The sequence below is a fragment of the Aspergillus versicolor genome, assembly GCF_001890125.1.
Source record: "Aspergillus versicolor CBS 583.65 unplaced genomic scaffold ASPVEscaffold_11, whole genome shotgun sequence".
Lineage (NCBI taxonomy): Eukaryota > Fungi > Ascomycota > Eurotiomycetes > Eurotiales > Aspergillaceae > Aspergillus > Aspergillus versicolor.
Genome location: NW_024467534.1, coordinates 80,234 through 100,640, shown reverse-complemented (window position 1 = coordinate 100,640; position 20,407 = coordinate 80,234). Strand labels below are relative to the sequence as shown.

Here is a 20,407-nt window from a genome sequence, read left to right as displayed (position 1 = left end):
GCGAACTTCCGGGTGGCTTCGGATATTTGGAAGCACAGAATATAGTCTAGCTGGCTTCTCTGATATCTTCAGGAGCATGAAATAATGAATAGTGTATTCCCTGAACCAGAGAGGTTCATAATTACTAGTTATCTATTCTAGAGAGCATCTCTTCGCAATAGCGTGACGTTATTTAAGTCTGCTGTTTCAGGAAGTGGATTTGTGTGTGACGCAATACTGCGATCCCGGAAATACGGAACTGGATAAATCAGCATAAAATGGGGAACGTCCTACTCATGTCTAGATCGGCGTACTGCATCGGTCTGTTCAGGTGCCTGAGATTTCAGATCCTCAATATGATGGCCCCGAGACTTCTACCACAATTCTACCCAAGGGATTCCGCAATTCTTCATGGCAGGGCACTTCAACCTCAGTATAATTCCTGACAGGGTGGGGGTCCCAGAATCTAGGGTATCAGGCTTTGAGAAATTCGAAGCTCCGGATCCTGCGGAATGGACAGCCCGTGGGTACGCTATTGTAAATGTAGATTCCCGAGGGGTTTATGACTCCGAAGGAGATATTCGGTATGCTGTCGGATACTCCTTTCCTCTTTGGACTACAGGGCATCTGACGGCTGCAGGTGGCTGGGCTCCGCAGAGGGTCGAGACGGGTATGATGCCGTGGAGGAAATTGCCAAAATGCCGTGGTGCAACGGCAGCGTTGGGCTTGTCGGTAATTCATGGCTAGGCATGGCTCAGTGGTTCATCGCAGCCGAGCAACCACCCCATTTGAAATGTATTGCACCATTGGAAGCTGCAAGCGACATGTATCGTGAGCTCTTGTGCCGTGGTGGCATACCTCAATGGCCCTTCTGGGGGTTCTTAGCTGAGACAATGTGTGGTTTGTGACCCTGACACCGAGCGTCACCATGTCTTTGGTTAACAGACTCAAGGTCGAAACCGTCAAGAAGATGTGAAGGGGATGCTCGACGAATATCCTCTCATGAACGAGTATTGGGAGGATAAGAGAGCTCAAATCGGCCGTATCAATGTTCCGGCCTACATTCTAGCGAGCTATTCCACCCTTCTCCACACCATGGGGTCTTTCCGAGGATATGAAGAGCTCGGGAATAAGCGGAAATGGTAAGAACACCGCGTGAATTCGTCTCGGGGCCTTGAGGACACTCGTCTAATAAATTAACTCCCAGGTTGCGAGTGCATCCAACACAAGAGTGGTTTGACCTTTATCAAACCAGCACAAATGATGAACTCCAAATGTTCTTCGATAGATACATGAAAGGCATTCAGAATGGCTGGGAAGAAACTCCAAGGGTGCGGGTTTCTCTTCTACAGTTTAACCAAGTTTGTTGCATTTACTCGAATGGGCGATACTGGACTAACCAGGGGCTAGGAGCCTATCGTGAACTACCCTTTTGACACCTGGCCCGTTCCCACAACTAGATACGAGACTCTATACTTGGCTAAAGATGGGACTTTGTCCAAAAAGGCACCGTTGCGAGCCGATATGCTGTCGTACCAGTCGGATGTCAGAAGTTTACAGATCGATTCTGATAGCGAGGAGCTTCGGTTCGAGTACACTTTTCCTCGAAAGACCTGCTTTCTGGGCTGCTCGCGTACTTTGCTGAGAATGTCTTGCCCGGAGTACGATGACATGGATGTTTTCGTACAACTGCGGAAAGCGGACAGGGATGGACACATCTTGCAAAACATCAACATTCCTTTCCAAGCTCTGGAAAAAGGTGCCGAGGAAATTGAAAGCGTCAATCCTCTCAAATATCTTGGCCCAACTGGCGCTCTTCGTGCGAGTCACCGTGCGATTGATCCAAAGTTGTCGACGCCTTTTTGGTCCGAGCACGATTATACTTCTCGAGAACCTGTGGAGCGAGGAGACATAGTCACGATGGACATCGGCATATGGCAAACAGGTATAGTCTTTGACGCCGGTGAAAGACTGGTACTCAAGGTTTCAGGCCATAACATGACACTTGCTGAGTTCACTGCACTACGGGAGCAGTTGACTGCTGCCAATGTGGGCCGACATGTGCTTCATGTTGGAGGAACAAATCAAAGTCGCTTAATGATCCCACTAGTGGAAATTGATCATGATAGTGGGTGATGTCCATTCATGCCAGGCTGACTAGTTTGGTAGGTATGCGCAGGTGTCAAGAGCTCTTGTTGTATGGCAGAATATACTGTCCACCTTAAGATGCCGCTGGGATTCGGTTTTAATTCTAACCTTACTATAGGTCAGCGTCTGCTTATTCATGTTGTAAATAACTTCTATCGTCTATTTCAGTTAGCCCACTCCCATCATTCCCGTGTTTGGCATAGAATTGCTGCCAGATTTAAAAGTTCAGACTCGACATGAGTCTAGGTCGGGGTTAGCTTCTCTTACTCTACTATAGATTAGGTCTATAGGACCAGAACCTGCTCTCGACCAAAAGGGGATTGTCATCAATGCTCATACGTGGGGCAGTGACGATGGCAGGAGGGAGGGGGCGAACAGATACATCTTAATCAATGCATGTCATAGAGAGCCTACCAAAGGAACAAACGAGGTATTAATAATCGCAATGACGAGCTCAACCGCTGATATAACAAAAATAAATAAATAAAACATAAAAGGTAAGAACCCCTAGGCCAATGCCCTGTTCCGGCGCCCCAGTCTTCGCATGAAATCCTCTCGAGCCTGCCGGTTCATCTCATCGATGTTGTACGACCAGATCTTGCGAGCTCGCCAGTCAATCTCCTGGCGGATACTGACTGCATCGCGGCCATGCTGCCACTCGTACAGTTCTCCGACGAAGCGACTGGACTCCACAAGCCAGTGAGACCGGCCCAGTCGAACATGGTCGTACGCAACCAGAGCCGATTCAATCAAACGGGCTTTGGTATTTGTCTCCTCGTGCAGCTCACTCTGCACTCGCTCTAGCAACGACACTAGGGCGGCAGCATCTTCAATTCCCATTCCCGCTCCGGCTCCGTGGTGGGGAGAAGATGCGTGCGCAGCATCACCCGCAAGGCAGAGACGACCTTTGACATATGTGGGCGCAGGGTTGTCGCAGGTGTCGAAGATAGCCCACCTGTCAAGCTCGTCCGGGAGGAGGTCGATGATCGCTCGCGTGGCAGGCGCAAAGTCCTTGAAGGCGTCGACGGCGTCCTGCTTGCTGCAGGGACCGATGAGTTTGTCCTTGTGCGGCCACTCTTTAGGGTCGTTGACAAACGCGACCACGTTAAGCAGAGCCCCATCAGCAACAGGGAACGTCAGGGCGTGGGCGCCGAGGCCGAGATGCATATAGCGACTGCCTGCTTTCTCTTCCCCCAGCACAGCAACCGCCTGGTTCATGGGAATGAGCCCGCGGAAGGCGTACTTGTGAGTGTATCCTGGGTATGCTGCCAGGTTGCTTTCACCAAGGACAAGCTGACGAACTCGAGATCGAATGCCATCACATCCAATTACTGTTTGATATTAATGGCTGCGTGGTCTTAGGGTTACTGAGTGCCACTTACCAACATCAGCCTCAGCCGCTGTTCCATCTTCGAACGCCAACAGCAACTTTTCATGCTCTCCACGTTCCTTGACGGTGACAAGAGTTTTACGGAACTCAACCGTGCCCGCAGGTATCAGTTTGGCAACTTCGTCGAGAAAATGCGCTCGGTGGCAGCCCTCGAAGCCTCGCTCCCCGAGATACATGTCGTAAATAAGCTCGTCCTCGTCACCGTTGGTGGAGCCGTGGACATCGTACGAGTTAATCCACGTAAACCAATCAGAGGCATTGCGAGAAGCCACTTTCTTGAAGGCTTCATGGATGCGTGGGTCAATGTCCTTCATGGCCCATTCCGCGTTGGGAGTGAATCCAATGCCAGCACCAACTTCACTGAACCCTCGAGCCCGCTCGTATACCTTGACCTTCAGGCCCCGCGTGCTGAGGCCCACGGCGAGGACTGCACCGGCGATGCCACCGCCCACAATGGCGATCTCCAGACTATGTTGTTCGAATAGGTAGGGCATGGCTGTCCGTTGAGGTATGATGTGGACGTTAAGAAAGATTTTGAGAAGTCTCTCGCTATGCGTTGACCTGATAGTCTGTTTGCTTTCTTCGAGTGTATCTTCCCTTCCATCCCATTGATCTTGCTGCCCGTTTATACTCTATCTTTGTTGTACTGAACGACACCTTCGCCATCGAAGTCCTTAGGGATAGGACACCAAAGTTGAGAATCCGATAGAGTCGGCCTCAACATCCCGCTGAGCCAGAGGAGTGTAAACGCAACGAACATCCCGAGATGGGTTGAATACGAACTCTCAACACTTTGACTCTGGGGAACTGATGGAGCCAGGACACCGAGGGACTCGCTCCATCACCGCGGGCTCGAGACTTTCCGGCTGTCCATGACAAATGCCGACACAACAGGGAATTGACTCAAGCAGAGTTTAGCCATACTGCGTCAAAGCACAGACACAGCATGCAGACAGATGCATCAGGGTGCCCAGGGATTCGCGCAGTGTCGCGTGTGCCGGCGCGATTGACTCTCAAGACAAGCTGACCCAACGGATTCCATATGAAACCCGTGGCCGATGCCCAGAAACGGAATTCCCACGGTGGCATGTTGATTCGTCTGTCTCAGCCACCGTCAGACGGGATTTGGCGCGGCATCCAATTGTGGGCTGGGAATCCTGCTGCACAGCCAGGATTATCCAGCTAAGGCAGGTTATATACATGCGAAAGTAGCCTCGTAGCGCACATTGGATCCAACTACGAATCGTGAATTATACTACCTGTTCTGGCGACTCCACTTTCTACTCTCAGAAGATCGCCATGTTCGACCTCTCGAAGATCCAGGATGATATTGGGCAGTTATCCCGACTCAAGACATACACGCACCTCCTTGTGTGCTTCCCACTGAGTGATGAAGCCTATAGAGAGACCATAGTGAGTGCGCTCCATGCGGCAGCGCACAGGCTGGTGTCATCTTTCCCTTGGCTGGCCGCAAAAGTGGTGCATGAAGGCCAGAGCACTGGGAATTCCGGTTCATTCAGACTCGAGGAATGTCCGGATTTCGCACCCCCGAACAGCTTGGTCGTCGTCAAAGACTGTTCAGATGTCTCTCCACCCTACACTGAGATTCTTGCTGCACGGGGTCCCTGCTCGCTCTTCGACGGCGATGCTCTCGCACCGGTGGTTGCCTTCCCGGAAAGCTACGAAGAGTCAGACACAAAGCCCGCGCGAGTCTTTGTGATTCAAGCCAACTTCATCAAGGGCGGCATTCTACTCGACGCTGCTGCACAGCACAACTTCATCGACGGCGGGGGTCTCTTCCAGTGCATGCAGCTGTTTGCCACAGCGTTGCGGGGAGAGCCCTTCTCTGACCAGCAAGTCCAGCAGGGCAACAGAGACCGCAGGACTCTGATCCCCCTCCTTGGTCCCCATGAGCCCATGCTCGACCATTCTCATTTGAAATGCCCATCTGCTTTGACAACCCCGATTCGTGCCCGCCATTCTGGGCGTGCCCCCGCAGCCTGGCATTTCGTTCGCCTCTCGTCGACAAGCGTGAGCAAAATAAAACAGCAGGCCAACTTGGATCTGCAGAGGGAGAACAGCGATACCCCCTTCGTCTCCACAAATGATGCTCTCAGTGCCTTTCTCTGGCAGCGACTGTCCACCGTGCGTCTCCAGCGTGACCGCAATCCGCAGGAGCTGACGAAATTTTCACGCGCCATGGATGCTCGTCGGGCGATGAATGTCCCCCAGGAGTACATGGGGCAGATGGGCTACAACGCTACTACAAGAGTCTCATTTGGTGAGCTGGCAGACCTGAGTCTCGGGGCGACTGCGGCCTTGCTGCGTAACAAGGTGAAGGAAATGAATACCGAGTATTCTGTCCGCAGCTGGGCTACGTTCATCGCCAACGAACCGGACAAATCGTCCATCATGTTTGCAGGCTCTTTCAATCCCGACACCGATATTGGAGTATCATCGCTGGCCCATGTAGAGCTGTATACCTGTGATTTCGGTCCCTTGGGGACGCCGGAGCTCGTTCGTCGTCCCAATTTCCGGCCTCTTGAAGGCTGCGTCTACTTCTGGTCGAAGACTGCCAGCGGGGATATTGATATGTTGATGTGCTTGAACGAGGCGGATATCAATGGTCTAAAGCTGGATGACCATTGGAGAGTACATACTGAGTATATTGGGTGATGTTTCTGTAACAAGTATTTATCTGTACCTAATGTTATGAATCTATCCTCTCCTTCTCTAGTCAAGAGTTTATATAACCGTAAACATCAAAGGCGAAGACCGGAGAACTACGCCAGCGCATGCCCATTAACTCCAGCCGTCAAATTGAAATCAAACTTGTTCTTGAACTTGTCCAGAGCAACAATCTCCTCCTCCCTCCGAATTAATTCCGGCAAATCCCAGGTGAGGTTCAAATACCGACCCCCAAGCCAGCTTCGCTTTTCTGACGTCAGGAAAGCAATCGAATCCCCTGCCAGCTCTGGAGTCTCGATAAAGACTATCACCGGTGAGCACATGGTCACGCTAGTCGTGCAATTCAGTGAGATGAGGATACATACTAGGTTTATGATGCTCGGGCAGTCCCTCGGGACCCCCAATAATCTCTGTGGGAACATTCCCTGGGTGTACAGCAAAACTCGTAATCCCCTTTGCGGCGTACTCAACATTAACAAGCTGCGAGAACTTCCAAAGCCCCAGTTTGGAGATCTCGTAGGCCGAGAGCGTTGGGTTATACAGGTGTGCGGCAACACTGGTGACACTGACCACATGTCTGCCATTGGAGTCGCCCTTCAGAAGAAGAGGAATCATTGCTTTTGTCACCAGATAAGCGCCTCGAATGTTCACGTCGAATACATCCCACCATCCCTTGGAGTCTGAGTCGGCTATTAGTCCATACTCCCCAAGGACACCTGCGTTGTTGATCAAGATATCGAGTTTCCCCCACGCTTCCTCGATCCTGGCCGCGCATGCAGATACCGACCCTTCGTCTGTAATGTCCAGCTTTAGTCCAAGGAATCGTGGAGGAACACGGTTGGCGGATTGAGCAGCTGCAGCGATGCCCTTGGAAAGCTGTGTCAGATCTGACCGCGCACCAACAGCGATGAATGACGCGCCGCCCTTTGCAAATGACAGGGCCATTGCGCGGCCGATGCCCCGTGAGCCTCCGGTGATGAGTACGGCTTTACCGGTTAGGTTCAGCCTAGAGGGGTCGATGGCAGCGTAGGTGTCATTGTGGATTGTGCTAGTGACATCGTAGTCTCCTGGGCCCTCGATGATGTTGGGGGTTCCTCGGGGTGGTGGCATCTTGAAACCCTACGATAGACTTGAACAGGAAACGTCGGGATTACGGGTTTGGAAGTGCTTTGGATTTGGCTTTTTCGACGGTATTTGTCTGAGTCCTGTATCTTTATATAGGTGAATTGTCTATCTTTTCTCACTACACCGTGCATTGATGTCCTTGTCCGCTCCGAGAAAACTATACCAAACTATACTCATATCCTGGACCAGATGATGGGGATGAATCGCTATTGCCAGACCGAACTCCGCATGCAAGCTCAAGATAAAGATAGATACAGACATGGCTTAAGGTCGCCATCCTCGGGGTATCGGAATCCCAGTGGCTGGTGGTGAATATCAGCCTCGGGTCGGAGTTTGCCGTCGATATCAACCAAACGCACAGACTCCGTGGCTTAGCTGCAGAAGGTTTGCAGAATCGGACTTCTACTGAGGTCGATGCCGATCCGAGCCCGTTGCAGTGCACTTTCTGCAGAGTTGTATGGCATTGTTCCAGATATGCAGATCACTGCGCTTGAGCCCATCGTGTCTGCCCCCATGCAGTAGTGCAGTGGATCGACATGCATTCTCGTATCACTCAGTCCGGCGGGGTCTTTCTCGGCCTCAATCTACATGTGCTGCTCACCTTGGGTGTATTCACCATCTGCCGCGAGTCCGAGGAGCATCGTTAACAGTCGGAGTTCGGGTCTGCAGAAGCATGTTCAGGTCGAGATGACTGTATTCTCAGCTTCATGCATAAAATGACTTCTCGTCTGGCATCTGATGCAAGTACCCTGTTCATTCACTGCGCTGATAACTATTCTTCAAACTATTTCTGTGGTTACTATCACCGGCATGCACCCACTTCCAGCTCAATTCCTCGGAAAACCACAGTCACAATTAGAGAAGTCGTCGAAAAGACAACATGACCAAGACGATCATTGCACCCTCCACCGTAGACAACCAGACCCTCCACCTGCCCCGAATCCTGTGTCTTCACGGCGGCGGCACCAACCGCACCATATTCCGTGCACAGTGCCGCGTCATAATCGCCCAATTACGGCCATACTTCCGCCTCGTATTTGCAGACGCTCCCTTCCCTTCCGAGCCAGGCCCAGACGTGGTCTCCGTCTACAGGGATTTCGGGCCATTCAAGCGCTGGCTGCGGTCCAGGCCGCACCATCCAGTGGTTGAAGACAGTTCTGCAGTCTCGGAGATCGATGCCTCCATTACCCGAGCTATGGAGTCTGACGAGGGCACCGCTGAATGGGTTGGCGTTCTGGGCTTCTCACAGGGCGCTAAAGTTGCTGCCTCCCTCTTATACAGACAGCAGCTACGGACCACCATGCTTGGTCCCACCTCTTGTTCCGTCAATTTCCGGTTTGGAGTTCTTATGGCGGGCCAGGGTCCTATTGTTTCTCTGCAGCCGGAATTGCTGCATAACGAGGCGTTGCTCACGGCGTCGGAGATCTGCCTGGTGCGTGCGCCGTCCAGCCAATGTCTCGCTAGGGAAGAGCATGTCCTCAGACTACCGACCGTCCATCTTCATGGAATGTTGGATCCGGGCATTGATCGCCATCGTGCGCTGTTGGAGGGGTACTGCTGTCCAAAGGCGAGACGGCTGGTGCAGTGGGAGGGGGCGCATAGAGTCCCAATTAAAACGAGAGATGTGGCCCTTCTTGTCGAACAGATTCTGGATATTGCCAGACTGACTGGCGTTTTGTAACTAGTTATTTTTGTTTGTTATCTTGGACGGTTTGATAGATTTTAGATGCTCAGATGCAACGGCTAGAAGAAATGTTCAACACTTAGGTTCTGGAATCTTATAAATAAATTATCCTTATATTTATGCAGGTTTATATTGCGTAATATTTTTTGTATTCTGAAACTGTTCTTTAAATTCTAATGAGATGAGATACGTATATATTTATATGCGCAGGCGTGCTGTTTAATCCTCGACCCATATATATTCCGCCTGTCGCAACTCGAACATCATGAATCTAGCAAACAAATAGATCGGCCGTCAGGCATTTATATCATCAAGGTATTTCTGCCAACTTCATATTTACAGGTTAATCTGTAGAGACTCCATTTTCTATTTCCATCGCTGGCTGTTGAGCTTCGCTCGATTCGAGAATTTGGTGCAGTTTACCGCTGAGGCTGTTCACGCACTTGATATTTCGCAGAGCCTGGAAGACTTCTTGTAGCTTCGCGTAGAATGTCGTGCTGGGGTCTCGGTAAGCGTTGAAGAAGTCCGAGCACAGATAAAGAGGAATGGGAGTGAAGGGATGGATCTATGCATATCAGTTTAGATGCCATATAGGACATGGGCAACACAGGCCTGGCTCACTTTGAATGAATTAATCTGGCTCAATACCCTCGTTAGCAGTACCATTTCCTGTGCCGCAGTGAGGGCAATATCATTATATTCAGACACGGAGGCAACTTCGAGGCTGTCAAGATTGTATGTACTCTGCTCCAGTGTATGATACAGATAGAGCATCGTCGTTTGCCCTAGCATGCGGGTGAACAGTATTATAGAGTCCGCATTCTCGGCAATGACTGGAGCTTGGGATGCGAGTATCTCCAGTCGCTGGACAAGGGTGGCGTGAATCCAGTGATGGCGGTCATGGAAATTATGGATAGAGGTGTGATAGTTGCTCTCGACAAGGGCCTGATAATGGTGGACAAGGGCCCGGCCACAGACAGTTGCCACGATGACGAGCTCTGCAAAGGGAGAAGAGATAAGGGGCCCACTGGACGCGATGGCATCGGCTAGAAACTCCATGACCACAGGCTGGGCAGACTGGAAGGCCGTCTCTGGGGCGGGCAGGCGTGAGGTGATCTGTAACTGTCAGCTTCTGGACATATCAACGGGCGGCGAACTGACAAGATGTTCGATTAAAGTCAACGGCCATCGATTTCGAATACTGAGAAACCGATCCAGGCAGAAGGCAACCCAGAAGGTGCGCCGTTTCTCCTCTACCTCGACCCATTCGCTGGGCGACAGGATAGAGGCACTCGGCGTATCCAGCTCGAACAGACGCATGAGCTGCACAAGCCGGAAGGCGTATCCTGCTCGCATCCAGCTGCGGCGGTCGTAGGAATGTATGAATTCGTAAATGGCGAGGAGCAGGCATGCCTGGAGGTGCTCGATCTCGGTAATATCAGTCTCTCGCCCCTTCACCTCCAGCGCGTCAAGTATATGTCGAGTTTCCTCGTACAGCGACGGCGCGAGTTGTTGAAAATGCGCAGAGAAAGCAGCGCCCAGCGTCCACATTGCATACTGCAGGGCTTCCTTGGATTCGCTCTTGGGTTGCTGGGAGCTCCAGCATCCATACCGGCCCTGGTGGATCATCGGCGCAAAGACGTGAACCCGATCGAAATATAACTGGTCTCTGAGAAGATAGACATATATTATTAGCTCTCGCACCATTACCAGCAAGGCTCCAACAGAATGAAACAATGATCGCACAGTTCCTCTCGCATTAGGGCCGAGATTTCTGTCCCCGCCTGCAGCAGCGGACTCGACGGCAACCGCAGATCCAGGGAGCTTGGAGCCCCAGTAAAGGTCTCCGGAGACAGGGGCAGCGATGGTAACTGCGAGATGTCGGTCGTCGTCAAGATCGGATCTGAAAGAAGCAAACCGCTCTCTGTGGCGAGGGAGAGACGCTCCTCGAGCGCCGCTACACGTTGTCAGACCATACGCACAGCAACCTCAGAATTTGCCGATTTACTTTGCATCACATACCCATCCGCTGTTGCAGCTGCAGAAGATTGCCCTTTTTAGGCCCACGCTCCGCCCGCGACGGGTTGAATTGGCACACTATGTCCGCCGCGGCGCACACACCACACTGCGGCGTCTTGCGGTCGCACCGCAGCTTGCGGCGGCGGCATTCCTCGCAGGCGGCACCGGGGCTCTGTCGCGGCCGGTGTTTCGTCTGCTGGGGGGATGGGTCGGAGTTTTCATTGTCTTTTGCATCCCATTCAGATCGATCCATGACGCATTGAAGGGGAACCGGGGACACGCAACGGGTGGGTGAGAGTGAAACAAGCAAAGAAAAGGAGGGAATCCACCAGATAACTTCCGACGCCGGTTTAATTGTAAGACAGAGAAGGGGGCTGTGAGCGAGCCACGAGGGGCAGAAGGAACCCTCCCCCTCTCTGCTCTTTGTCGGCGCAAGATCCGCCACCGGGCTCGTATTGGGACTGGGTGGCCCGTAACTTGAAACCAGAGGTGCAACCAGAAGGACGATTGTTTCTTTCCGGCGCCGTCAGATCTTAGGCCCAAAATGACATGCTCACCGGGGATGCTCATTGGGGGCTGCCACTGGTGCTGACTGCGAACTGTTGGTATCATATGGGCTTTTTAATTAGAGTGCGGGCGCCGGTCTGCGTCGAGGCGTCCACTGAACAATGCAGATAACCAGACAAGAAGCATGGATTGCCCCAGCTGAGGAAGCAGCTGAAGACCCAGGAATTCCAGAAGTTCGACGCGGAAAATAATCCCAGCTTTGGCAGAGCACCCGAGAGCGTGGTGATGCCGCGGTTGGGCTTTGACGTCCTAGACCCCTGCTCCCAGCACGAGGTTGCACTGCGCATCCCCGGGGCCCAAGCTATGTGGAAGCCTGTCGGAGCCCCAGTGGAGCTGTGAACAGGCCAGACTGTGCACTGTGCATCGTTCAGTGCAACGCGTTGTCCACCGCAGGCGACGCTAATTCCTGCAACAATCCTCCGGCCTCGAGGCTTCAAATAAGCCCAATAGCACAGGCCCAGCACGCCCCAAGCAGGGAATCTAAGCAATGGCCGGCTCGGGGCCTCCCGTCAGACGATCTCCATGGAGCGATCAGGATGAGGATCAGTGAACTCTATGTCGTTCCTCTAGATGTTGTTGTCCGCTGGGCTGGTATCAAATCAATGCGCCTTCCATTCTGTGCAGACCAGTGTGCACTCTATCCAAGTCTAACTGAGGCTCGTATTCCCGATGGGGTACATAGCATGATTTTCATAGGAAAGAAACGCTATCTCATAACCGAAGCGCCGTCACTGGGGCCGCTGTCCCAGCACGCCAATCGTAACAGTCCACGCAGGCCCATCCAGACTCCCCCCCCTGTTCCCAATTATGCCCCCCTGTATCAGGTTTCACTGTCTCTCCGCGCGCCGGTTTTAAGAATCCTTCAGCTGCTCAGGCGGCCGAGGTGGCCTTCTTGGCCCGGATGTCCTTCCAACCCATACCCCAAGCGAACACGAATGATGCGCAAGCACACCCCAGGCAGAGATACATGACGTGATCGGTGCTCTTGGAGTATGCCAGCAGAACACCGGGGAGGTCAGCCGCAGGGACAACCTTGGACAGGTCGGTGGCGCCGGCTGCAATGACCGTCTCGGCAGCGATGTTCGGCGAGTATCTGGGGACCAGCGAGCGGAGACTGTTGGTCAGAGCAGTGTTGGCCAGACTGAGGAAGACGGCGCCAAAGAACGTTGAAAAGAACATTGTCAGCGCCATTGCGACAGGGATCAGAGGTGCAGGAAGGGTGTTTTGCACTGCAATCACCGGCTAGACAGGGGTCATCGTCAGCATTGTCGCTTCGTTTAACTTGTTTTTTCTTTTTTTTTTTTTTTTTTTATTCACTCACCATCTGCAGCCCAATACCCTGGCCAAATCCAGCCAGAATCTGATATCCAATCCACTTCCCAGTGCTGGTGTTGGGCACGAATGTGGACAGCAGGCCGTCTGCAATGGCATTAAACACGGCCCCCGTAACGGCAAAAGGGAGGTAGTATCCGAGTTTCTGGACTAGTAGCGGTGTCAGCTTATCTGTGCTTCTATGTCGTTTGTTATATGCTCACCGAGAAATCCCGAAAGGCCAGCTGCAAAGAGCTGAGCGATGATGGTCGGCAAAAGGTACACTCCACTCATCGTCGGAGAAACGCCCTTGACCGCTTGGAAATAGATCGGGAGGTAGTAAGTAATCATATACAGCAAGCTCATCAGGAAGCCGAATGTAATGCAGCTGGCCCAGACGGTGCGCCGCTTCATGATGCTGGCTGGAATCATCGCGCTGTCGCCCTTGTGTGCCTCCCACAGCACAAAGACAACAAATGTCACTACAGAGCCAACAAGCAGCCCGATGACCTGAGAGCTGTTCCAGGAATACTGGTTGCCACCGTACTGCAAGGCCAATAGAAGCATGATGGCAGCAGGGGCGAACAGGGCAAACCCGACCAAGTCGAGTTCCTTGTGCATAACACGCGCGACAACCTTTGCTTCGGGCTTGCGAGTCTCATCGGGGATACGCACAAAAAGGAGCAAAAGGCCCACCAGTGCACCGACAGGAAGGTTGATATAGAAGCCTATGAGGGATCATTAGTCGAAGCCAGGACCCTGATAGAATGGACTTACACCACCGCCAGGTCGAATACTGGGTCAAAACTCCCCCGATCAACGGCCCAATGACGAGGCCAAATTGAGAGACTTGAATCATATTAGAGCTTGTATTGCTTTAGCGGATGATGCGAAACCTACTTCCCATGACCATTCCAATCAATGCTGGCCGCTTGTTCAGCGGTGCAATGCCAGCAATAATCGTGAACGCGCCATTGGATATGCCTGAGACGCCCATGCCAGCGATGGCTCGACCGACAATCAACATCTTCGAGGAATTGGCCACGCCGCAGATCAGAGAGCCAATCTCGAAGACGATAAAGAACCCGATATATGTCCACTGCAAGGCGTTAGACTGCGTGTTACCCCTTATCGGACACATACCTTGGCACTGAAGTTTTCATAGACCCTTCCGCTGAGCGGTTGCAGCGCTGCACTGATATCGCTCAGTATTCGCGTCCAGGCTATCATAAATCGTGTCATCGGTCGAGCTCACCTTGCCAGTTGGTATGCGGACCCGTACCAGCCCACATCGACCAGTGAGTTGAAGTCGCGCGTGATAACGGGAATGGCCTTGTTATGTTTAGATGTGAAACTGATCAGGATTTCTAGAGAACGAACAGTTGAGATGATGGACGTATCCAGCAGCATGAGGAAGGACACAAGAGTGACACCCGCGAGGGTGCTGAAGAGCGGCCAGCCAGTGAGCCACTCCTGGACAAGCTCATTCTTGACCTGGGCTAGGTTGCCTGTGGAGCTATTCTCGGAGGAAGTGATATCAGGAGCTTCACCAGCAGCTTCTTTATGCAGCGAAGGATCGGGAGATGTCTCTATCGCTTTGCCGAACATGGTGAAAGTAGAGTCGAAGTCGGATCTGTTGGTTAAGTTGTTGATGTGCCGTATACAAGGATGTCTGTCACAAGGGGTGCTGGTAACCGTATTATCCAAAATTAGTAAATAGTTGAGTTCCTGTGTTGATGTTGATGTTGGCATTGACGAGGCGCAGGGTCTTATATACCAGCCCAGCCGGACTTAGGGTTGGCGTATCTGCACCGACCCCGATAGCGGCGGCGCAGTGCAGAAGGTTAATTCTATTGGTAGCTACTCCGTACAGTTTTGCGATCTGCAAGAAATAGTCAATGGCATTCGACAGAACCCACGGTGGGCATGGGAGTTCCACAGGAGGTCAACGTGAGTGGTCCACTCCGAGGGATTGGAGGAAGTACAGCACTCCATTTCCCAGCTCTGAGACGATCGAAAGCGAATAGATGGGCAAGTCAGATTTCAAAGCAGACCTGATTAGTTGCTAAGCACTGGAATGTGCCTGGTGTGGGGGATTTCTGAATCCCGAACCCCGATGGACACGAGATAGACACTAAGCAACACATATATGTACAGGATAAACGCCTCGGATTGGATGGCATTCGGAATCGAACAGGACAGTAATCCGGCCAGGGCAGGCAAGCCTTATAGGGATCGTTCCGACCCGAGAGATCCAGCTCGGAGCACGATGCTGAAACTCCGGCCTTGCAGGATGCCGCTATATATTGCAGTCCCGTTGTAGGCGACCAAATTCCCCTAATTGACTGTCATTTTGCCCATGTGCCTGTTTGATTCTTTCTACTGCTTCATTATCTACAGCGAATTGCCCTGCGACAGCATGGATCAGCTCCCCTCCCCAGCCAGCAGGCCATTTATTGAGTCCGTCGACGAGACGAGCCCTCTCATTAATTCACACCATAGTTCACAGGATGGCTGGACAAAGGTCGCCTTCGACGGTCCTGACGATGCAAGCGACCCAATGAATATGCCTCCCTGGAGGAAGTGGGCGTGTGCAAGCATCCTCGGCGCAATGACCTTCGCAGCAACCTTCTCCAGCGCAGTGTTCAGCGCCGCAGCACCAGCTGTCGCAAAAGAATTCAATGTCACCCCCGAGACCATGGCATGGGCGACGTCGCTTTATATCTTTGGGTTTGCGACCGGACCTGCGCTCATGGGTCCCGCTTCTGAGCTATATGGTCGGAAACTCCCCCTGTTCTCTGGGTATCTGTGCTTCGTCTTGTCCCAAGTCCCCGTGGCGCTCTCGCACAACATTCAAACTATTCTTGTTCTCCGGTTCATAGGGGGCGTCGCCTCTGCTGGGTCGCCAGCGATAGTCGGGGGTTATCTGGCAGACTTCCTGCCCCCCGTCGAGCGAGGCGTGGCGGTTGCGATCTTTGCCGCGACCACCCTCATCGGTCCCTGCGTGGGCTCCATCATTGGCGCCGTCCTGGTAGAGAGTCCGCTGGGCTGGCGGTCGACGGCATGGTTGACTCTCGTCCTGGGCGTGGTGTTCGGTGCCATGGGCTATATCATCCTACCGGAGACCTATGTGCCTGTCCTTCTGAAGCAAAAGGCGGCGCGACTCCGTCTGGAGACTGGGAACAAGCAGTTCTACTCAGCTCTTGAAGAGAAGCCGGTTACTGCGGCCGACTTTGTTGTGCGCTATCTTAGTCGGCCGTTTGTGATGCTTTGCCTGGAGCCGATTTTGTTCTGCATGACCTTGTATATCTCCTTTACATTTGGCATGGTCTACCTTTTATTTACGGTCAGTGCCCCTTCCGTATCACATATTAGGCGATATCTAACTGGCACAGGCATATCCGATCAGCTTTGTACAGGAACGACACTGGGCCCTCGTCGCTGGGACGATGCCATCTATCTCCGTCGTGGTGGGAATAATTCTGGGGTCAGCGCATGTGGTCTACTACACACTCACCACGCTTCAGAGGAAATTCCGGGAAGCTGGACACATCTCTCCAGAGGCCCGTCTTCCGCCCATGATTCTAGGAGCTTGTCTTCTCCCATTTGGGCTGTTCTGGTTCGCGGAGACATCAAATCCTGAGCTCAACGCTTGGCCTCAGATCATCGCGGGTGTTCCTATGGGTTTTGGCCTGCAGGTAATCCTTCTCCAGTCTCTCGCATATCTCATCGACATCTATACGACCAATGCAAACTCCGCTATTGCGGGGACGGTGGTCGTCCGGTCGCTTCTTGGTGGACTGTTTCCGCTCGTAGCTATTCCGATGTATCGCCACCTTGGGGTGAGTTCTCCGTATAGAACCGTGTGCGTGGCTTCAGTTTTGACTAATTACAGGTTCTCTGGGCAACCTCTGTTCTGGGCCTCGCTGGAGTCGTATTTGCGCCAGTCCCGGTCCTCTTTCTAGTCTTCGGGCAGAGGATTCGCGAGTCGAGTAAGTATGTGCGACGTGATTAGATGGATGTAGTATTAGAAATAGATAGTTAACTTATTCTCCTGGGATCCAATGTTGGCCAATAATAAATAAACAATATTTAAACATGGCCCATGGCGTATTCTCCGTCGGCTCGGAGTTTTTGCTGTCAGCCACAGAATCCTGCCAGTGTGGTATAACTACCACGTCTTCAGCACTTTCCAATGGTTCAAATCTGGTATATCAATTGTCAGCTTACTATCTCCGAAAATGCTATTTGGCGGGTCCCTTGTGCAGTCCATCTTGGGCGTGTCTATTGCGACTCCATCCTACCAGAACCTGACCTCTCTATTCGGGCCTCATCTTTCCCCCCAGGCTCAGATTATTCTTCCTACCGATGATACGTTTGGATCGCAGTTGACCCAGCGCTGGACGGACTATAATAAGCCCTCGTACATTGGTGCTATCAAGCCAGCGACCGAGAGTGATATTCAAAAGATCGTCAGTGCCGTGTTAATCACCGAGATGATAACAATTAACAAGCGTAGGTCGAGATCTCTGCCGCGAACAAACTCCCATTCTTCACAACCGGAGGAGGCCATGGAATCTCCAATTACTCCAGTTTCGACGGTCTCTCGATTGATCTCAGCAACTTCCGCACGACTGAGCTGGATACCGAGAACAACCTACTGACCATCGGCGGCTCCACCAAGGTCGACCAACTGCTCGATCTGCTGTGGGACAATAAGAAGGAGCTGCGTATGTTCCATTGCCATTCAAGGAAGCACTATGCTAATACTATCCAGCGCTTGGTTCATGTGAATGTGTCGGCGTTGTCGGCGCAACCCTCGGCGGGGGCATCAGCTCGCTCCAGGGCGTGCGCGGTCTTCTCCTTGACGCTCTGGAGTCTGTTCGAATCGTCACAGCTACAGGCGCTCTCGTGAGGGCATCGAGGACAGAGAATCCAGACTTGTTCTGGGGCCTCCGAGGGGCAGGCAGCAACTTTGGAATCGTCACGGCTGCCACTTATAAAGTGTTCGATCTGACGAACGATGGCGAGGCCATGAATGCAGATTTCGTCTTTCCTGCCAGTGCGAATCGGACCTTCTTCGAGATCATGCGCTCGTTCGATAATGATCTTCCAAGAGAGTTTGGAATTACGGGGGTTGGGCTGTTTAACCGGAGCAGCAATGAGGTAGGCAAGACTCCATAGCTACTTGGATGCGAATACTGACCTGATGCCTATAGCCAGCCATTGCCGTCAATGTAATCTACTACGGACCCCAGTCTGTCGGCGAGCCCTACATCCAGCCTCTGAAGGACCTCAACCCGACCATGGTGAACATCTCGACGGTCACATCCAGGGACTTGATGGACGCTGCATTCTTCTCGTTTTTTGGAGGAAACAATGGCGCTTGTGTCCCCAATCAGCACATCAACATCTACACCGTGGCCTTGAAGCAAATCCACGTCCCAACGTTTGAATCCTTTTTTGCCAAGCTCGACGACTTCTGGAGGACATTCCCCGACTACCAAGGCCGACTTCTTCTGCAGAAATACGGAACAGACGCTGTCGTCGACATTCCTGATGAAGAGTCTGCATATGCGCATCGGGAGGTGACGACCTTTATGAATATTGAAGGTTTCTACACGGATCCCACCATTGACGATGCAGTCGACGCGTTTGTGGGCCCGGCAAGAGATGAGTTTGCAAGGTGGTCTGGGTTTGATGAGCTGAGTGTATATTCCAACTATGCTCGTGGCGATGAGGGCGCGTCTGCTTGGTATGGACAGAGAAAGCTGGCTGAGTTGACCAGGCTGAAGCAGAAGTGGGATCCTCAGGGACTATTTAGTGTACATAATCCCGTACCTGTGGTTGCTGACCGTGAAGATCTGTGATATATGGAGAACACATATGGAAACAAATGGGCACACTAGCCATCTAGATAGGATATTGGAAAGACATACATGGAGTAGAGAACAGCTTTAGAATTGTCTGATTTTCCTAGCCTCCGTTCGTGCCCATGACGGACAGGAATTCGTATTGAATATATCTCTTAACCTATATCATTATCCCACTACAAAGGAACACTGACAGTAACATCTCGAATCGTACACCCGACCGGATTATACACTTTTGCGTACCTCCCTTCCAGCACACTGACCAGCCAGGCGTAAGCAGAGGCACTCCCATAAACATATTCGTCCTGGTGACTGCCCACAGTGTTACGCTCGTACAGGATATTCGCTCCATCCGTACAATAGTTGTCAACAAGGACATCCGTGTCGCCAACAGGGCTCAGCTCATCCTGTATAGCCTTGTAGACGTACAACGGCGCTCGCGGGGTGAAGTAGGCCCCCATCTGCCAGTTCCGTTCTCTAGCAGGCCGGAGCTGTGGAGCGTCGAGATAGGCCTCCCCGTTGGAAAAGTAGTCGGAGACTGATTGGTTCGCGAAGAATGAAAAGGCTTCAAATGTTGCCATTTTACCCGCAGAGAGGAAGGACGTCTTATTGTAAGGCCCGTCAGACTTGAGTGTCGTGTCCAGGTACGCCTCGACCTCCGGATATCTTGCTGAAACTCCGAGAATTGCCAGCATGTTGAGACCAGCGTAAAAGGTTCCATCAACGACGTCGAGGGCGTTCGTCACATTCGTTACAAGCCCGCCGATCGCAACACCCACCAGGTCTATCTCTGGGGCGTAGTATGGGGCAATCTCTGCGCTGAACTCACTCGGCATGGATCCGCCTGAGTAGCCCCAGAGAGCCACGCGGGTCTGTTGCGTCAGACCGCGATCAACATTGATGACTGCTCGAATGGAATCGAGCGTCGCGTGGGCTGCTTCGACAGAGACTGAAAATGCAGCCCGGGGACCTTCAAAATCAGGGATATTGACATACCAACCCCGAGAGAGAGCTGGTGTGAGATCGCTGAATGCAGACGCAAACTGGGACTCCAATGTGTAGCTGGGACTGTAATCGACGTTGTTTGTATTGTATGGGATCTGGTAAGATAGCAGCCTTGTGCCGTTTGCCAGCAGCGGCTTTGAGGGAACGAGCAGGGTGGTCACGGCCCATGACGGCTTGTCGAAACTGTCCGTGGTTCGGTAGAGAACGGTCCACACGGATGAGAGGTTCGTTCCCAAAGCCGGCAGGAGGCTGTCATTCCCCGGGCGTATGCGTAGCACCGTGCCCGGGTCAGTCTGCTCGAAGCCCTCTGGCGCAGTGTACCACGGGTCTTGACTTGGGGGCAGCGCCGGGGGGTTGCGTTCGAATGGAATTCCGGTCGAACGACCGAAGAAGCATAGCAGAACCAACAGCTGGACAAACGAGTGGAGGACGGCCATCCTATCGCTTCAGGCTGACTGAGGTGGGTGAGATATTAGCAGAGATTAGCAGGAGGAGGGGACCTAGAGGCACTTAGCCCGCTACTTAAACAAAGCCACAGTGAACTGATTCACCGCTAGGCCGTGCCTATCGCCAGTAGATCGGCCTCTGTAACAACTGGCATGCAACAAAAAAGAAAAC

At 52.5% G+C, this 20,407-nt stretch overlaps 10 protein-coding genes across 10 annotated transcripts; 5 read left to right on the top strand and 5 right to left on the bottom strand.

Moving 5' to 3' along the window:
• Positions 1–390: 390 nt before the first annotated feature.
• Positions 391–2,115, top strand: ASPVEDRAFT_140358 (uncharacterized protein; the record flags this gene model as incomplete). Its single annotated transcript, XM_040807648.1, has 5 exons — positions 391–563; positions 620–879; positions 932–1,121; positions 1,187–1,340; positions 1,393–2,115. The coding sequence occupies 5 exons, from the start codon at positions 391–393 to the stop codon at positions 2,113–2,115; spliced, it is 1,500 nt and encodes a 499-aa protein (XP_040672234.1).
• A 519-nt stretch (positions 2,116–2,634) lies between these two features.
• On the bottom strand, positions 2,635–4,011 carry ASPVEDRAFT_140844 (FAD-dependent oxidoreductase; the record flags this gene model as incomplete). The annotated part of the gene is made up of 2 exons (XM_040807689.1): positions 2,635–3,458; positions 3,510–4,011. 2 exons carry the CDS (start codon positions 4,009–4,011, stop codon positions 2,635–2,637), a joined length of 1,326 nt encoding a protein of 441 aa, XP_040672233.1.
• An 805-nt stretch (positions 4,012–4,816) lies between these two features.
• ASPVEDRAFT_32767 (uncharacterized protein) lies at positions 4,817–6,193 on the top strand (the record flags this gene model as incomplete). Its single annotated transcript, XM_040810645.1, has 1 exon — positions 4,817–6,193. The coding sequence occupies one exon, from the start codon at positions 4,817–4,819 to the stop codon at positions 6,191–6,193; it is 1,377 nt and encodes a 458-aa protein (XP_040672232.1).
• Positions 6,194–6,300: 107 nt separating this feature from the next.
• Positions 6,301–7,315, bottom strand: ASPVEDRAFT_140531 (SDR family NAD(P)-dependent oxidoreductase; the record flags this gene model as incomplete). The annotated part of the gene is made up of 2 exons (XM_040807662.1): positions 6,301–6,509; positions 6,571–7,315. The coding sequence occupies 2 exons, from the start codon at positions 7,313–7,315 to the stop codon at positions 6,301–6,303; spliced, it is 954 nt and encodes a 317-aa protein (XP_040672231.1).
• Positions 7,316–8,070: 755 nt separating this feature from the next.
• On the top strand, positions 8,071–9,011 carry ASPVEDRAFT_75581 (uncharacterized protein; the record flags this gene model as incomplete). Its single annotated transcript, XM_040816305.1, has 1 exon — positions 8,071–9,011. Exon 1 carries the CDS (start codon positions 8,211–8,213, stop codon positions 9,009–9,011), a length of 801 nt encoding a protein of 266 aa, XP_040672230.1. The 5' UTR covers positions 8,071–8,210.
• Positions 9,012–9,135: 124 nt separating this feature from the next.
• ASPVEDRAFT_45855 (uncharacterized protein) lies at positions 9,136–11,509 on the bottom strand. The gene is made up of 5 exons (XM_040813405.1): positions 11,037–11,509; positions 10,761–10,971; positions 10,176–10,683; positions 9,636–10,130; positions 9,136–9,579 (listed from the first exon to the last, which is right to left on the bottom strand). The coding sequence occupies exons 1-5, from the start codon at positions 11,284–11,286 to the stop codon at positions 9,358–9,360; spliced, it is 1,686 nt and encodes a 561-aa protein (XP_040672229.1). The 5' UTR covers positions 11,287–11,509; the 3' UTR covers positions 9,136–9,357.
• Positions 11,510–12,470: 961 nt separating this feature from the next.
• ASPVEDRAFT_200448 (MDR family MFS transporter) lies at positions 12,471–14,519 on the bottom strand (the record flags this gene model as incomplete). The annotated part of the gene is made up of 8 exons (XM_040809313.1): positions 12,471–12,842; positions 12,922–13,082; positions 13,136–13,639; positions 13,689–13,760; positions 13,812–14,010; positions 14,055–14,115; positions 14,167–14,243; positions 14,292–14,519. The coding sequence occupies 8 exons, from the start codon at positions 14,517–14,519 to the stop codon at positions 12,471–12,473; spliced, it is 1,674 nt and encodes a 557-aa protein (XP_040672228.1).
• Positions 14,520–15,330: 811 nt separating this feature from the next.
• Positions 15,331–16,926, top strand: ASPVEDRAFT_140665 (MFS transporter; the record flags this gene model as incomplete). The annotated part of the gene is made up of 3 exons (XM_040807674.1): positions 15,331–16,257; positions 16,307–16,753; positions 16,807–16,926. 3 exons carry the CDS (start codon positions 15,331–15,333, stop codon positions 16,924–16,926), a joined length of 1,494 nt encoding a protein of 497 aa, XP_040672227.1.
• Positions 16,927–17,152: 226 nt separating this feature from the next.
• ASPVEDRAFT_200443 (FAD-binding oxidoreductase) lies at positions 17,153–18,781 on the top strand (the record flags this gene model as incomplete). Its single annotated transcript, XM_040809312.1, has 4 exons — positions 17,153–17,383; positions 17,431–17,641; positions 17,689–18,077; positions 18,131–18,781. The coding sequence occupies 4 exons, from the start codon at positions 17,153–17,155 to the stop codon at positions 18,779–18,781; spliced, it is 1,482 nt and encodes a 493-aa protein (XP_040672226.1).
• Positions 18,782–18,865: 84 nt separating this feature from the next.
• ASPVEDRAFT_326696 (uncharacterized protein) lies at positions 18,866–20,404 on the bottom strand. The gene is made up of 2 exons (XM_040810634.1): positions 20,300–20,404; positions 18,866–20,244 (listed from the first exon to the last, which is right to left on the bottom strand). The coding sequence occupies exon 2, from the start codon at positions 20,224–20,226 to the stop codon at positions 18,961–18,963; it is 1,266 nt and encodes a 421-aa protein (XP_040672225.1). The 5' UTR covers positions 20,227–20,244; positions 20,300–20,404; the 3' UTR covers positions 18,866–18,960.
• Between the last annotated feature and the right edge of the window lie 3 nt (positions 20,405–20,407).